Source organism: Limulus polyphemus, unplaced genomic scaffold, assembly GCF_000517525.1.
Source record: "Limulus polyphemus unplaced genomic scaffold, Limulus_polyphemus-2.1.2 Scaffold2608, whole genome shotgun sequence".
NCBI lineage: Eukaryota > Metazoa > Arthropoda > Merostomata > Xiphosura > Limulidae > Limulus > Limulus polyphemus.
Window position 1 is genome coordinate 66347 of NW_013668218.1, and position 15522 is coordinate 81868.

The following is a 15522-nucleotide window of genomic DNA, read 5'->3' on the forward strand; positions in this document are numbered from 1 at the left end:
TGAATGTTGTGTGAATTGTGATCACTGTGTCTATATTACAACTCAATGAGGAATTTAAAATCCAAAAGCTTACAAATCTTAACTCTGTGTATAGGATGAGAGATTTTTATCTTACTCAAAATCTTCATGCGTTAGCCATGATGATCTAACAGTGAACACACCACCTACTTCTGTTGTCAAAATACCCCAGAAGTTACACCTAATGGAAGGTGAGATCACTTTTCTAAAGAAAGGACTAAATTTTGTTCCCATTAAGAAACATATAAATGAGTTGAATGTTTGACTTGGTGTTTTACGTCAGTATATTTAATTACAATGTTGTCATGGGAATAAAGATTATCTAAAGCTGTTTCTTCATTTCTAGTGAGGTTTCTAACAGATGTCACAGTTGTGAAATCCAAGTATAAATTTTCTTTCGACACATTTTGCTATGTAGTAATTGAGAGGAAGAAATTTCCCACGTAGGGAGTCCACTTGTTAGTTTGTTTCTGTAGCTGAGAAAGAAATGACTTACTGTTGTTGGTAGGTGGCATAGGTGTTTCCTGTCTTGACTGATCTGTAGTTGAAGTGTAGAAATGAGCTTGAAGATGTAAAAGTCAAAAAACATACTTCTGTAGTGGAATGGACAGTCAAGAGGGCTGTTATCACAGATAGCATAGAATGATTGATCTGATAGTTGTCAGTAAGCAACCTGAAGATAAAATTATTTCTTCCAAACCACCACTGCTCCCTCTTTTAATAATAAGCAATAATGAACTTCCATTAGAAGCTAAGAATTTAATTTTTAAATACCCCAGGCTTTCTGTATTCTATCTTCTACCTAAGATACAAAAGCCAGTCTATCCTGGCAGACCCATAATTTCAACATGTAGCTGTCCTACTGAACTTATCTCTAGTTATTTTGATTCCATCCTAACCCCCTTAGTTCATCAACTCCCTACTTACATTCAAGATACCAGTGACACCTTATAAGAAGTTGAGAATTTTAAGTCAAAATCAACTTTATTATTTTATTCACACTTGACATAATGTCGTTGTATACCTCCATTCCACATACAGATGGACTGAGAAGAGATAGTCTAGACCAACATACTGAAACCCTGATTAGATTAGCTGAATTAGTTTTATCATTAAATGCCTTTCTTTTGAAACCAAATTCTATAAACAAGTGAAGGATGTAGCCATAGGTACAAAAATGGTCCCTCTTACGCCAACCTCTTTGTCGGTTACATTGAAGATTGCATACTTCAGAACTACACAGGCACCCTCCCTGCCTTATATTGTAGATGTGTTGATGATGTTTTTGGTGTAGCTATATACATTAATGATGAATTCAATCTTTTTGTTCAGTTCCTTTAATCCTTTCACCAAATACTCCAATACATGTCTTCTATTTCTAGTCAAACCATTTCATTTTTTTACATAAATATTTCTGTCACTAATGATGGCAATCTCCCAACATCTGTACATTACAAACTGATGGAAACACATAGCTTCTTACATTACTCTCATTATCCTCAATATGTCAAGAGAAACATTCACAAATCACCAGATTGCATAGGCTCTGCAGCAGCAAACAAGATTATAATTGCAAATCTATCAACATGATCCACTTTTTTTAAAAAAATGTGGCTACCCTACTTTTCTTCTTCATCACACTAATCTACATACAAGCAATAAATGTCCAAATTTAGCTTTCTAGAAATTGCTCAGTAATTATAACACCAACACCAAAGATAATTCAAAACTTCCAACTACGTGTGTCCAACCAACACACTCCTACTTCCAATGATCATCAACACATTCCCCTTACACTTATGTTTCACTCATTCTACACATAAGTAACAGGTATAATCTTTGACAACTTTCACCTCATAACATAGGACAATACCATTGGTCATGTTTCCTAACAAACCTGTAATTTCTTATAAACGAGACACTAACATTAAAGATTTAATCTTTCATAATCAACTTCCGATTAACATACAACTATCATCTGCTACTGAAGTTCATACATACAGTGTTCAGAGGAGCAGATGCAACACTTTTCTTTACATTGATCATAGAACATCTGTTAGAGGCCCAAAATCAATGTATTCTGTGAATAGCCATTTCACCTGTACATCTAAATTTTTAATTTATTGTATAATTTATAACAAGTATGAGCAAATCTACATAGAAGAAACCAGCTAAATGCTCACTGAATGTACACAAGAACACTTAAGGAGCATTTTGATTAAAGATCAAGATAAATCTGTATCTTGGCACTTTAACAAAGCTGATCATTCTCTTGAACACTTTAAAGTATTTCCCTTATGTCATTCCCCCTCCAACAACAACGAAAGAATCACAATCAAAACATAAATAATTAGAAATTAAACTTTTAGAGAAAAATCACTAGTAAAAACTCTGGTAGTAATTTATTTACTTTGCGATGTTTGAGAAAATGCTCTTTTTCAACCCAGAAACAAGTCTGTCAGTTACAATTACAGGAACATTTTAAAATGAAACAATACACGAAAACAGAATATTATGCGAGATAGAACTATGAGAATTAAACAATATAGTAAAAACGATATGATAAAGCTGGTGATTAGAAAAACATTAAAAATTATTAGAAACATAGAACAACTTTACATAGCAGAGAAAAGAAATAACTTAAACATTTTAAGATAATAAAAGAACAGTATTTAAAAATATTATAAAAAAGTTGAACTGTTCATTTGTTAATATCCAAATGATATACTATATATATATATATTCTGTCTCTGTGACAAATTTAATGATATGTATATTGATGGCATCTGACTGTTAAATTGATCTCACCCACTTCTGTTTGCACTCTATTTACAGGCATGGTCATTTTGACCGACCTTGTAGTTACCATGTAGGTATGAGACTAGACATACAATAACTCTGAATGTACTATGCATATCTGTACAAAATTAGGCAAGCTTGTAGTAAATATTACACGTCTGTTGTGTATAAATTTACAAAGCCTTTACTTAGTCAGTCTGAGTTATAGGTTATTTTCATCCTAAAAATAAAAATGCTTTTTTCACCATACAGTTTTCATAATTTATTTGCACTCTAGAACCTCAAAAGCTTTTTTTGGTCAAACTTTATATTTTATCTGTCAAATTTTTACATAGGGGCCGGATTCTTTACAGTAGGTGTCAGTGAATTGATAGCAATAAATTTCAACAATAAATGTACTGCACACAATCCACTTGTTTTAAAATAATATATTCAAAATAATTCTCTCTGTTTTATCAAAAGTCCACACAGGCTGGTTCAGTTATGTTAGAACCCAATTGACAAGACAAATTATTTCTTCTCTACTTATTTATCAAAATAGAATCAGTGATGAATTCACTTATGTTACCCCATAGGTTACCACAATTGTATTCAAAGCTTTAAATAATTCCTTTTACATCAAAATCCACACAGGTGTGTTCATTTACTATAGAACACCTTTTGACACGACAAATTCTTCTTCTTTATCTCTGTTGTTACAATACAAACTGTGAAACTCTTGCTTTATAAATCACCCATTATGGCTAAACTGACAATCACAATGTGTAACTTAACTTTTACTAACTTACTTTTCTACTTCTTAACTTGCATGCTGTATCTGAATGTATTTATAACATGTGATAGAAAAAATCAAGAAATTTCAAGCCTGCTAGTGACAACAGTATTAACAGTATTATGAGAAAAACTTAGAAGCTTCAAGTAAGATGATGTCAACAATATTACAAAAGCCTAGTACAACAATCAAACTGCATACACAACATACGACTCGTACAGAGTTATGCAACATAACTTGTCATAATTATTTTTTTAAATAATTAACTTTTAACACTTGTTATGAAAACTAAATGATCATTAAATATTAATTCATCAAATAAACTAAATAATAACTCTTAAAGGTTCACAGTCTTTTAATATCCAACAATAAGTCCCTCTTTAAGAAAAATATTTACAATATTTTTTTATACTATATACAAAAACTTTTCAGTTCATACACAAAGTCTATTCCTATGGTCTGAACCAACATTTGCAGTTCCCTTGGTGGTCTCTTATCACATAGGGCATCTGGTAGGGCTTCACCTTTACTGGATCCCTTGTCTTCTTCTTGATCTTGTGTTGCATGAGGTCTGTCTTGCCTAATCTCTATATATATTGGCAAAGTAGATCTTGTACCTCTTTCTTCTGCTTGCCAATCAATTCTTCACTGATGTTGATGCCTTTGTATATCTCATCTCCACCCAATGGTCTTAGGTCTAGTAGGTCTTTATATTCTATGACAAACCATCTTCTGGATCTGCATCTGTGGCAGCTGCACCTGCAATATCCATCTGTACCTCAATAGCTGTATTCGTTAGGTCTTCTTTCCCTCTTGAAGTACCTCTTCAACAGATTGGCATAGTAGATTATGGTCTTCTCGTCCACTGTTACTTTTTATAATCCATTCTGTTGATCACTTCCTGCACCTCATAAGGTCATTTCCATTGCAGGGTGAGTTTGCTGTTGGCTGTGGATAGCAGAACTAAGACCTTCTGTCTGATCATGAAATGTTGATCCTTGATCATCTTGTTATAGAAGTGCTTCTGATGTGTTTAGCTTTCACAGCAGAACTTTGATGTACTGAATCTGTACATTTCTTCTTTTTGATGCTCTATTCTGTAGGTCTTCTTCACTTTCTCTCGGACGATGTCCCATAGTTTCTGCAGTGACGGCTCTTTCTTCTGTGCTTCCTTCAGCTCCTGTCGACTTACATTCGGGATGTCACTTTTCAAGACTTCAAGGGGCTTGATATTTTGCTAGCTCTTCTTTTCTTGAGCTCTGTTGGTGACTTTAGATCAGTCTTCTTTCTGTTTAGTTCCTCAAAACTTCTAATACCTGGCATGTTTCCAATTGCCAAGTTGTAGATTGGTTTCTTCATACACCTGGCTTCTAGGAATCCCATGTAGTATGTGAGTATCCACCTTTATTTTTGCTATGCGGAACTTTCTCACTCTCCCGTCAATCAGCACACCAGGTGTACCTTGTCTGTCATCTAATAGTCAGATAGTAGACTGGTTTTCATTGCTGCACCCAGTGTCTCGTAGTACCTTCACTTTCTTGTCCTTGACGTAGCCTTTACCTACTGAAATGTTGTGATTTGTTGGCACCTCTTAATGTTTGTCACATGCTCCAATCATCACTGGCACTATTGACCCATTTGCTAACTTGAGCTGACCATCAGTCATGCACTGATTAATCATGGAAATAGCACTTCCTTCTAGTGGTGAATCTGATGGGTTGTATCTATTCTGTTTCTTCTGGCAGCAGCATCTATAGGAGTAGTTACTCTTTTCTTATTTCTTGCCAGCACCATCTTTGTAGGTAGCTCCAGCTACTTTATGTTGAAATTTCTGCTGTTGCTTGTTGGTGTCAGACTTGAAGTCATTTGTGTGCCATTTTATAACAAATATAACATCACTTCTCCCTTTTGTCCATTGAGTTCTTGTCACCTTTGGTGGTATCCTATTTCTGGTCAGCTACCCCAGGTTTCAGCTTCAACTGGTTATGTTTGGACTTGCCAGTTATACTTCCTCCATGGGTTTCCATATACTGTTCTGTCAGCTTGATCATGTCATCCATGTCTTTTGGTGTTCTCTGTTTTAGGAACAATGACATGTCAATTAAACATGTGATCATGTTCACATATTAGTAGATCTGTGAGTCCTTTAATACTGTTTTCACACAGGCCATGTCATTTCATCTTGTTAAGTATTGCTGTGGATGTGCTACAAACTGAAATACAGTTTCTCCAATGTCATGTTTGACTTGTCTGAATTTCTATCATTAAGTTCATAATGTTTCAACAAAGCCTATTTTAACTTGTCAAAGTCCATGGCATCTTCTAACATTATGCTTGCATACACTTGTAGGCCTTCCTCTGTTAGAGGTGGGCTGAGACAGACTACCCACTTGCCTTTGTTCCAGTTTTGACTTTTGTCGAATCCTTCATATCTATCCAGGAAAACATCCATGTTGTCTTTCTGTTCATGAAATTTAAGTAGTTTGGGTCGACTGGTTTTGACCCCATTGTCATTCTTAGGTCCTTCGTTTTTCTGTTGAGTGAGCTTGACAATCTTAGTTTGAGCTTTAATTCTCTCTGTTTTCAGTCTTTCCTCTCTCTCTCTCTCCTTCTTTCACAATTTGTACTCTTATTCTTTCTCTTTCCAGTCTCTCTTTTCTCCTCTTCTATTTCCTTTTCTTATTTCTCTGTGTGCTCTTATCCTCTTCTATTTCCAGTCTCTCTTTTCTCTTTTTCTACTTTTTATCTTTCTCTTTCTTCCCCTATTCTCTGATGCTCTTCTCTCTTTAGATCTTGTTGTTGTTTAACAAACTCTCATAGACCACTTTTAGCCCAAGATGCTCACCTCTTTCTATCCATTTATCAAAATCTATTGACATGGTTAAATAGTATGGTTGTAAACTTCAATATTTCTGCCACCACTACAGCTGTTCATTTACTATAGAACACCTTTTGACATGACAAATTCTTCTTCTTTATCTCTGTTGTTACAATACAAACTGTGAAATTCTTGCTTTATAAATCACTTGTTATGGCTAAATTGACAATCATGCAATCTAACTTTACTTTCACAAACTTACTTTCATACTTCTTAACTTGCATGCTGTATCTGCATGTATTTATAACATGTGACAGAAAAATCTAGAAATATCTACCCTCTAGTGACAATAATATTCACATAAGAAGAAAAACATATAAGCTTTGCGTAAGATGACATCAACAATCAAACTGCATACACAACATACGACTTGTACAGAGCTACATAATGAAACTTGTCATAACTTTTGCTTTTAAAATAATTAACTTTTGACACAATGAAAACTAAATGATCATAAAACATTAAATCAGTAAATAAACTAAATAATAACTTAGGTTAAATAGTCTTGTATATCCAATATTATACCTTATTTTTTCTACCTTAACACTATCTGTAGCAAAATCATGTGTAGTAAACGTTGAAAAATATGAAATAGTATTGGAAATACCTTTTTTTATCTATAATAACTGCATATTGTAACAGACAATTATATTTATTTATCTTAAAAGTTTTAGATCTCTTAACTTTTCATAACTGCTTTCATTTAATTTTATTGTTTTACTAATCTTTGAACTACCACAAACAATCAGGAGTGAAGAGAGTTTAGGGTAAACAAAATTTCAGGTTACATCATATGACGTCAGTGTATGTTTCTCCAGAAGTGATCACAAAAAATTTATTTAAGTTTTCTTCATTTAAGTTGTATTTTATAATTTAAAAAATAAAAAAAATTACATTTAGTTACTTTTCTTAAAAATATATAACAATAAACAATAAGTATACATAAGAAACAAGAAATTTAGCATTTATCTTAGTCCCGGGCTTGTTTACACTCAGGTGCCTGTTTTCATAAGCCTTCTTCTTTTTCTAACTATGTTTGTTGTTCAAAACATAATTCATGTAGCCTTCAAAGAGGATATCTCTAAACTATTGTAATTTATCTGACTTTTTAACTGTGCTCTAAAGAGATTAAAAAATTCCATTACTCTTGGGAGCAATGATTTCAGTCTACACACATTATAAGATCTATTGGCAAAATCATAGCTTTCACCAGGAAAACAAAACAGTTTCATTACTTGATTACTTTTGACCAAAGGTTATTACAAACTTTTTAAGGTTAATATAATTGCAAACTGATTACTGTTAATGTTGCTTTGGATTAGGTTAACAACATTACAAAATGAGCAAATTTTATGTGTTTCAGTTAAGATTACAAACTAATAACTGATGGTATTTTACAGCTGCAAGATTAATCAAACATCTGAATGGTTCCTGAGGGGATTTTGAATGTTGAGGCATTATAAGTATATATCAATTATTTTCAGGTTGCACATCATGGTTGACCTCCTGTAGATGTAACTAGTTGAGAGAAACAGTAACTTCATATCTATGAATTTTCTTTCATACCTTCTCAGAATGTTAATCCTATTTTCCAACAATCAAGATACACAACAAATACAGACACAGTTAAATGTAAAATCTCCCTGGCATTGTGTCATTAAGGTTCACAGTGTTGCATTCCAAATTCTGCACAATACACATATTACTTAAGGATAACAAGGGACCTGTTGGTTAACTTAGGCCATCCAATCCACAATACTAAACTTGAAAATAATTATATAACACTCAAAGCCAACACTAATCATTAAAATATTTAACAAGCCTTCTTTTAAACTCCCTTAATTAACTGCATTTACCACATCTGAAAACAACCCATTCCAAAGGCCAACCACCTTGTTAGAAAAATAAAGCTCTTTTAGTTGAAAACCACTCCTACCCTGACAAAATTTATATTTGTGTCCCACAGTCCTACTATTCTCACCATTAAGTATGAAAAAAAAGATAATGTATCAACACTATTGCTTTAACAACCTTAAACACCTCCGTACAATCCCCTCTATTTCTTCTTTTTCTCAAGAGACAACAATTTCAGATATCTAGGTATTATCCTAGCAGCCCTCCTCTGCACCCTTTCTAACAATTCATTGCCCTTCCTTAGGTAAGGAGCTGAAGACTGAATGCAATACACCAGATTTGGCCTAATCTGTACAATGACTTTATAACCTCTTTAGACTGGTATTCAATATCTCTTTAGTACAGTATAAAATAACATTTGTTCTGCCACTAGCATCAGCACATTGCTTGGATGGCGTAAGACACTGAGCAATCAGAAAATGAAGATTCTTTTCTCCTTTGACATTGTTAGGAGTATTTTCATCAAAATTATACTTATAATTTACATTGTGATATCCTACATGTATTATCTTGCATTTATTATAATTAAAAGCCATTTTCCATTTATTTGCTCGACTGACCAAATAATCAAATCCTTTTGTAAAGGAGCATTGTTCTCATCACAGCCAGCAGCAACACCCAATTTTAAATAGTTTATTAACCATACCTTCATCTATTTCATTGATATAAATCGAAAAAGATAATTCACTTGTGATATTAATCCAGTTTGACTGAACTCCACTAATAACAATCCTCTGCTTTTTTCCATCCAACAAGTTTTCTATTCAATGAGCCAACCTATCTTCCACACCTACAGATATCATTTTTTTTTAACAAGACTTTTATGTGGCACCTTCTCAAATGGTTTATGAATATACAGATACACCAAATTCACACCACACCCTAATCTACATAAGCAGTAAATTCTTCAATGAATGTCAAAAGGATATTAAGGCAAGATTTTCCCCTAGTGAAATCATGCTAACTAACCAACAAAATTTTAAACTTTGTTAAATGATTTTGCAACTCATTTTTTATATACACGTAATTATAGCATTTCTTGTTTTCTCAGCTTCGCAAATGCAAACTGCTTAGTTCATAATAATTAACTGCAAGATGGCATTTATTTCAATATAATAACCTTTTTTTTATTATTAATGATACAAGACGTAAATAAATGAAAGTAATTTCAAAATCAATATGAAATCATCACTAACAAATTAGTAATAACAATTGTATCAGAAAAGTCATTGATTTGTGTAGTAAGTTACTGCTTGTAGTTTAACAAGTGATATTGTTTCTTCATTAAGTGCAAGGTTTCTATATTAATATGTTCCTTTTCATAAATACTTGTGTTTGAAGTATAATACCATTTTATACATAAAAGTTTGGCAACTTTGTTGTTTGTACATTGGTTGTTCATGAACAGGATTATAAAAGATGCAGTTTTTAAATGATATTTGTGCCTTTTTGTAAAGATTTTGATGATATTGAAAGTAGTTTAAAAAATGGTAAAAGACATATATTTATTATGTAAAGAGAATAAAATTTAATAAAGTTAAAAAAATAAGATTTGAGCATTTATCTTAGATACTAGTCTGCAGAACAAGTAAATTACAAATTATAGTTCTAAGTGTTTGATTTTGTGACTGTCAACCTAACTGTTTGTGTTATTATTTGTATTTTGTAGCTTTTCTTATACGTGGATGTTCTGTGGGTTCAGTAAAGTTAACTGCAGAAAGAAAAAAGAATGGATTGTTGTACTGGAAATAGTTCTGTACATTTTAAAGTAATGGTTACATATAGGTGTTTTGAGTTGTCTTTTACTCATTAACATGACCTATATTTATGTTGAATTTGAATAATATGTAGTATTGATGCTTCTAATTCATTTTTCTAAAACAGACAAGCTGTTTTTTTAAATACTAAAAATTCATATGGTTGGGTTTTATCCTAAACACTGAACTATATAGATGTTTTTTTTTTGCAACAGATAATCTGACTATTAAGTTTACAATTAGCTGGTGTTAACTGCAGATCTCAACTTTAGACAGGGCTCTAAGATAGACCTAGTAGGAGAGGGGAGTTGCTCATTGTGTACAAAGCATTAAACAGTTCAACTGGAGCTTGTTTTGTGAATTGTTTAACATATTTTTCTATTTCCATAGCTTAATAATGGGTTTAGTAAGATCTTTTTAAAGAAGTAAGGAATTTTGAATGTAATTGCATCTGACACCCCTATTCTAGTTTTATCCTGACTACAATATATTAAGCACTGTGGCTAAATGATACTATCTATTAATCATACGGTAAAGAAAAAATTTGTTTTTCCTAAAGCCAAATGGTGTCATGTTTGTGAAGTATTTAGCATACAGCTCATAGGTTTATATCAAGTAGTAATTTTTTTTTCAATTTTCTGTTTCAGGAACACACATTTTCACTAGCCAGCATCCAACCAGTTCCTGAACAAAGGTGCTTATACCAATAAAATCTTTATAAATAAATATGTATTAGGTGGTCAAGAAATTAATGTCACTTTTTTTTTAGATGAAAAAACCCGAACAACTTAGATATCAAAATAAAACATTTATTAAATGAAATAGTCTCCAGTAGTTTACCATAAATATAGCTGTGAAAAATGTAAAATATTGTGGCCATTGCAACAAAAATGAGTCAAATCTGCAATATAAGGTCCATACAGAAAATTAACATCTTAAACAGAAAAAGTTTAAAGTATGCTGAATTTCAGCTTTCATCTAAAATAAATTGTTAATTGTGTAAGTATGGTATTCAGGTATACTGATGTCTAACAGATAAGTTTAAAGTATCTGTAAAAATGCAGATTCCACAAATTTACTGCAGAGAATAACCTAGAACTTAGTTTAAACAAAAGAAACAGACACAAAGAAATAAAAACAAAACTTTATTCAAAGGAATTGTGTTTATATTTTTATCGATTGTCCTACTTCTTCATCATTTGTGTTGAAACTAGCTGCTGGGGCTGGAAGGCTTTTTCCTCATCTTCAAGGGACAGATATGAAAATAATTCTTATTTATTGCCTAAATTCAGACAAAAATGCTGAAGTGCGGTATAGCAGAATCCAATGATATACATATATATGTAACTGGATATTCCAATTAACATTTATGAGAGAAAAATATCTAACTCATGCCAGTTTGTACCAGTATCTGTGTCAACCTTTGAGATGGGCTTTTCTCTCTCTAGGAGGGATAGACACAAAGCTAAATTAATATGATTTTCTAGCCATAGGCATATACATACAAACTTTGCCTGAGTAAAATGATTATTACATGTTTATGGCCTCCTAGTATTTGTTTAACAACAATGTAATTTTACTTGCAGAACATCTGCACAAAAATTTAAAAAATTACATTAATATATTCTACATTACTTATGGAAGGGTAAAATTCATAGCTGTACCAGCTATGACATAGGAATATAAATGTTTATCCAATGATTGAATTTTGAACATAAATAACATACGTTTCTTATAATACATTACATCATTAAAAGTTGCCATATTTAAACTAATCATGTTCCTTTTCAACTACCATAAAATGTCTAAAATGATCAAAATTCTATGTGATAAGTTATATTAATAATCAAAATTACTTAATATTAATTTAAATAATTAATTAATTAGAGAACAAGGAGACTTTAGAGATTCTTGTGGAAAGCAAGTGGCACACAAGAAAATTATGAAACGTCGGAAAACTCAAGACCGAGGCCCAAGACTGAAAGTGTTGAGTGTTGAAGAGGGCAGTGTTGTCGAGTGTCAGCTAGAGTCCACAAAGGGAAAGAATGTAAAGTTTAAGTTTGATATTGGAGATGTGGTCCCAGAAGAGATATCAAGTAATTTGGTACGTAATTTTTAAAGGATTCAAAAGAGAAATTTTAAGTGTTACAGAACCATGTCATTTTTGAATCATCAATCCATTTATATGATATGAAGTCTTGATTAGGTCAATGTTTATCAATTAATCTAGCAAACATTTAAATTATAGAGAGTTTTAATGATATTTTGTAATTATCATACCATTTTGGTCTTCTCAAAGTAACTCCATTTCTCTACTAGTACAAGACAGATCTACAAATAACAGTAGATTCAACCTGGAATTAAGAAGAGTAACTGTATGAGATAATTGGACTAAGTTCATTTTTAAGTGTGGAATAAAAAGTCTGGACAACTTTAAAATACTGAATAAAATCCCTACTTCACAAATAAAACAGAAAATGCTATGCGCATACCTATGCAGTTGTCTGGACCAGCCCTTTCCACTAGATTGAATCTAGCCTTGCAACTTTCTTTCTCTTTGGATTGATTGATATTGAACTAAACACACTGATCTCCAAAAACAGGTTTTCCTTTTAGATTATCTAGTAGAAAACTGAACTAAGAATGGGTGCTTAAATTTTATATGTAAACTTGCATTCTTTGTTCCCTGTTATTGGTCAGCAAAGGATGTTGCAATGCAAATCTCTTCAACCTAGATTTTCTGTATAATATTGAAACATCTTTGTGGGCAAAGAAAACATCACACACTAATGGGAACAAATAAATGAAACAACTAGAACAGAATATTGGTAACAATTTTCTGGACCACATGTTGCCATTATGACAGTGCAGAAACTGAGTAATAAAAAAGTAAAATTTAAAAACTCTTATATCAATAGAGAAGGTAGAAAACCCATTATATGTCCTCAAATATCATACTTTTCCGCCTTTCTTTGTCTCAGACTTGTTCTCTTTAAAACCAACACTTATAACTTGCAACTTGATCAAGGATCATGTTAACCTTACTTTGTTCCCCAAAACACATACATGTCATATAGACAACACAAAACCTTTTACAAAGACTCATAAATACAAAAGCATAAGAACTCTTTAATATTGATTCAAATGCAAGTATGAAGCTTTTCAACATTGCCTTTCAATCATTAAAATAGATTTAACTTTGATTTAAACTGCAAGTCACCACAATTCTAATATAAGAAAACCTTAAGCAAACTTATAAGTAAAATCTTTTAACCTTAATCTTGAAGTCCTTAAGATATTAACATATAAGATAAACATTTGAATTGAGACTCGTAATCATACATAGTGATCAATTCTTTTTAAGTTTAAAGTCAAGATTACACATTACCCAAGACAAAAATACTTTTAGCAATGAAAAAAAGGGGAAAACAAATCATACCCATCACCAAAAATAAACATGAAAATTGCCTTTTACAAAGGTGTATATTAATGCTATGCTGCTCACTCTTGTGAAAAAAGCAGTACAACAAAACAGTCTCTTATTTAGTAAACACCACTAAAATCAACCATACACAACAAAATTAAACCCATGACAAGAAGAAAGAAAAAAAGATTAACTGTTTACTAAAAACTCAAACATATGAACAAAAGCCCTGGAACTTTATACAAAAATCAAACCCTTCAAACAGTAAAATCACCATAGTATCAAAAATAATGACAAAATGAAACTAACAACTTTTTTGTTTGTGCAAACTCGTGTGCAAGCAAGTGGTGACTTACAATATATACACACACACACAACTAGAGACAAGACTAATAATAAAAAAGTGTGAAGGAGTGAGGGTAACATTATGAAAACACTGGAGTAAGACGAAAACTTTCACTAAGTCTCATGTTTTCTACTTTCACTTATGATTTCAGAGACATGAGGGCACTTTAAATAAAAATTATAGAAAAATCATACTGAATAATAGTAAGATAAATTGCAAAAAAATATCTTTTAAAATTGTTAGATCTGTAACCTCTATATACTCTCATGAATTCAGAGGTCAGAATTCACCCTTAAATTGCAGCAAAAAATTAAAAATAACCATGATATTTTACATCTATATTACAAAATACACCCTTATTTCAGGGATCTTCTGAATTATCACTTCCACTCACCTAAACCTTGCCAGCAGGTTCTCCAGGGCTGATATTGATACCTTGAGGTCAGTTTGAACCTTTCTGAGGCTCTCTATCTCAGTCTCAGCAGGCCTGGCTTACAGGTGCCACAACTACTTTTCATAACATGTCAGAAGGATTGCCATCTGCATCAACTGATTTTTCTTGTTATATAGGTTTCGTGACAGTGCTGCTTCAGTATAGGAATCTACTCTGGTGTTGGGTGGTGTGTTATCACCTTTGGTGGTTTATCTGGGAGATCTACAGTACTGTGCAAAAGTGTTAGGACAAAGTCAAAAATTATATTTCAGGCTACTTTCAAAGAACAATGGAATGTAAATCACAGGTGAAACATCATAATTTTATTAATCTTCATATTTAGTACAAAAGAAACTCAGTGGAAGTGCTTGAGTTCAGCAAATAGTTAATATTTTGTGTGACCCCCATTTGTTTTAATAACTATTCAGTCTTTCAGGCATTGTTGCAACATATTTAATCAGTTTTCTTTGGGATTTTACTCCAAATGTCTCTAATACACTCCCATAAAGTTTCTTTGGAAGTAACTTTTGATTTGTCAAGTTTTTGATCTATCAAGTCCCAGATCTGCTCAATTGGGTTGAGATCGGGTCTCAGTGGGGGGCCATTGCATCATTTGAATGACTACAGCAGCTTCTTTCTTAGCTAAGTAATTTCTGCATAGTTTGGATGAGTGTTTGGGATCATTATCTTCTTGGTAGTAGAATCCTTTACCAATAATATGCAAACCACTGGGTATACCATGAAGGATCAGTATCTAATGGTACTTGCACTGGTCCATTATTCCATCTATTTTGCAAATATCTTCTGTTGCCTCAGCAGAAAAACACCCCCAAACCATCACACTACCTCCCCCATACTTCATGGTAGGTGCTATGCATTGAGGTAAGTATCTTTCACCTTTCTTCTGCTGAATGTATAACCATCCATAACACCCTTTTCCAATCATCAACAGTCCAGTTTTTGTATTTTTTAGTAAATTTCAGTCTCTTGACAATATTTGGAGATCGAAGTAAAGGTTTTTTAACGGCTACACTACCAAATATTCCATTCTCATTGAGTCTTCTTGATAATGTAGATCTGGATACTTTTCTGTCATTTGGTACATGGTTGTTTAACTCATGCTTGAGATCAGTGGCAGTCTTTCTTCTGTCCCAAAGGTTGTGGAAATGAAAATACTTAAC

The 15522-nt window shown here is 32.4% G+C and overlaps 1 protein-coding gene across 4 annotated transcripts in view; it reads left to right on the forward strand.

Moving 5' to 3' along the window:
- Positions 1-15522, forward strand: part of LOC106467420 (serine/threonine-protein kinase WNK1-like) — a 136491-nt gene that overhangs the window by 60575 nt on the left and 60394 nt on the right. For all 4 annotated transcript variants that reach the window (XM_022395601.1, XM_022395600.1, XM_022395602.1 and 1 more), the window contains 2 exons: positions 10786-10832; positions 12026-12242. In XM_022395601.1, coding sequence (XP_022251309.1) covers positions 10786-10832; positions 12026-12242 — 264 coding nt within the window. The remainder of the gene's footprint in view (positions 1-10785; positions 10833-12025; positions 12243-15522) is intronic.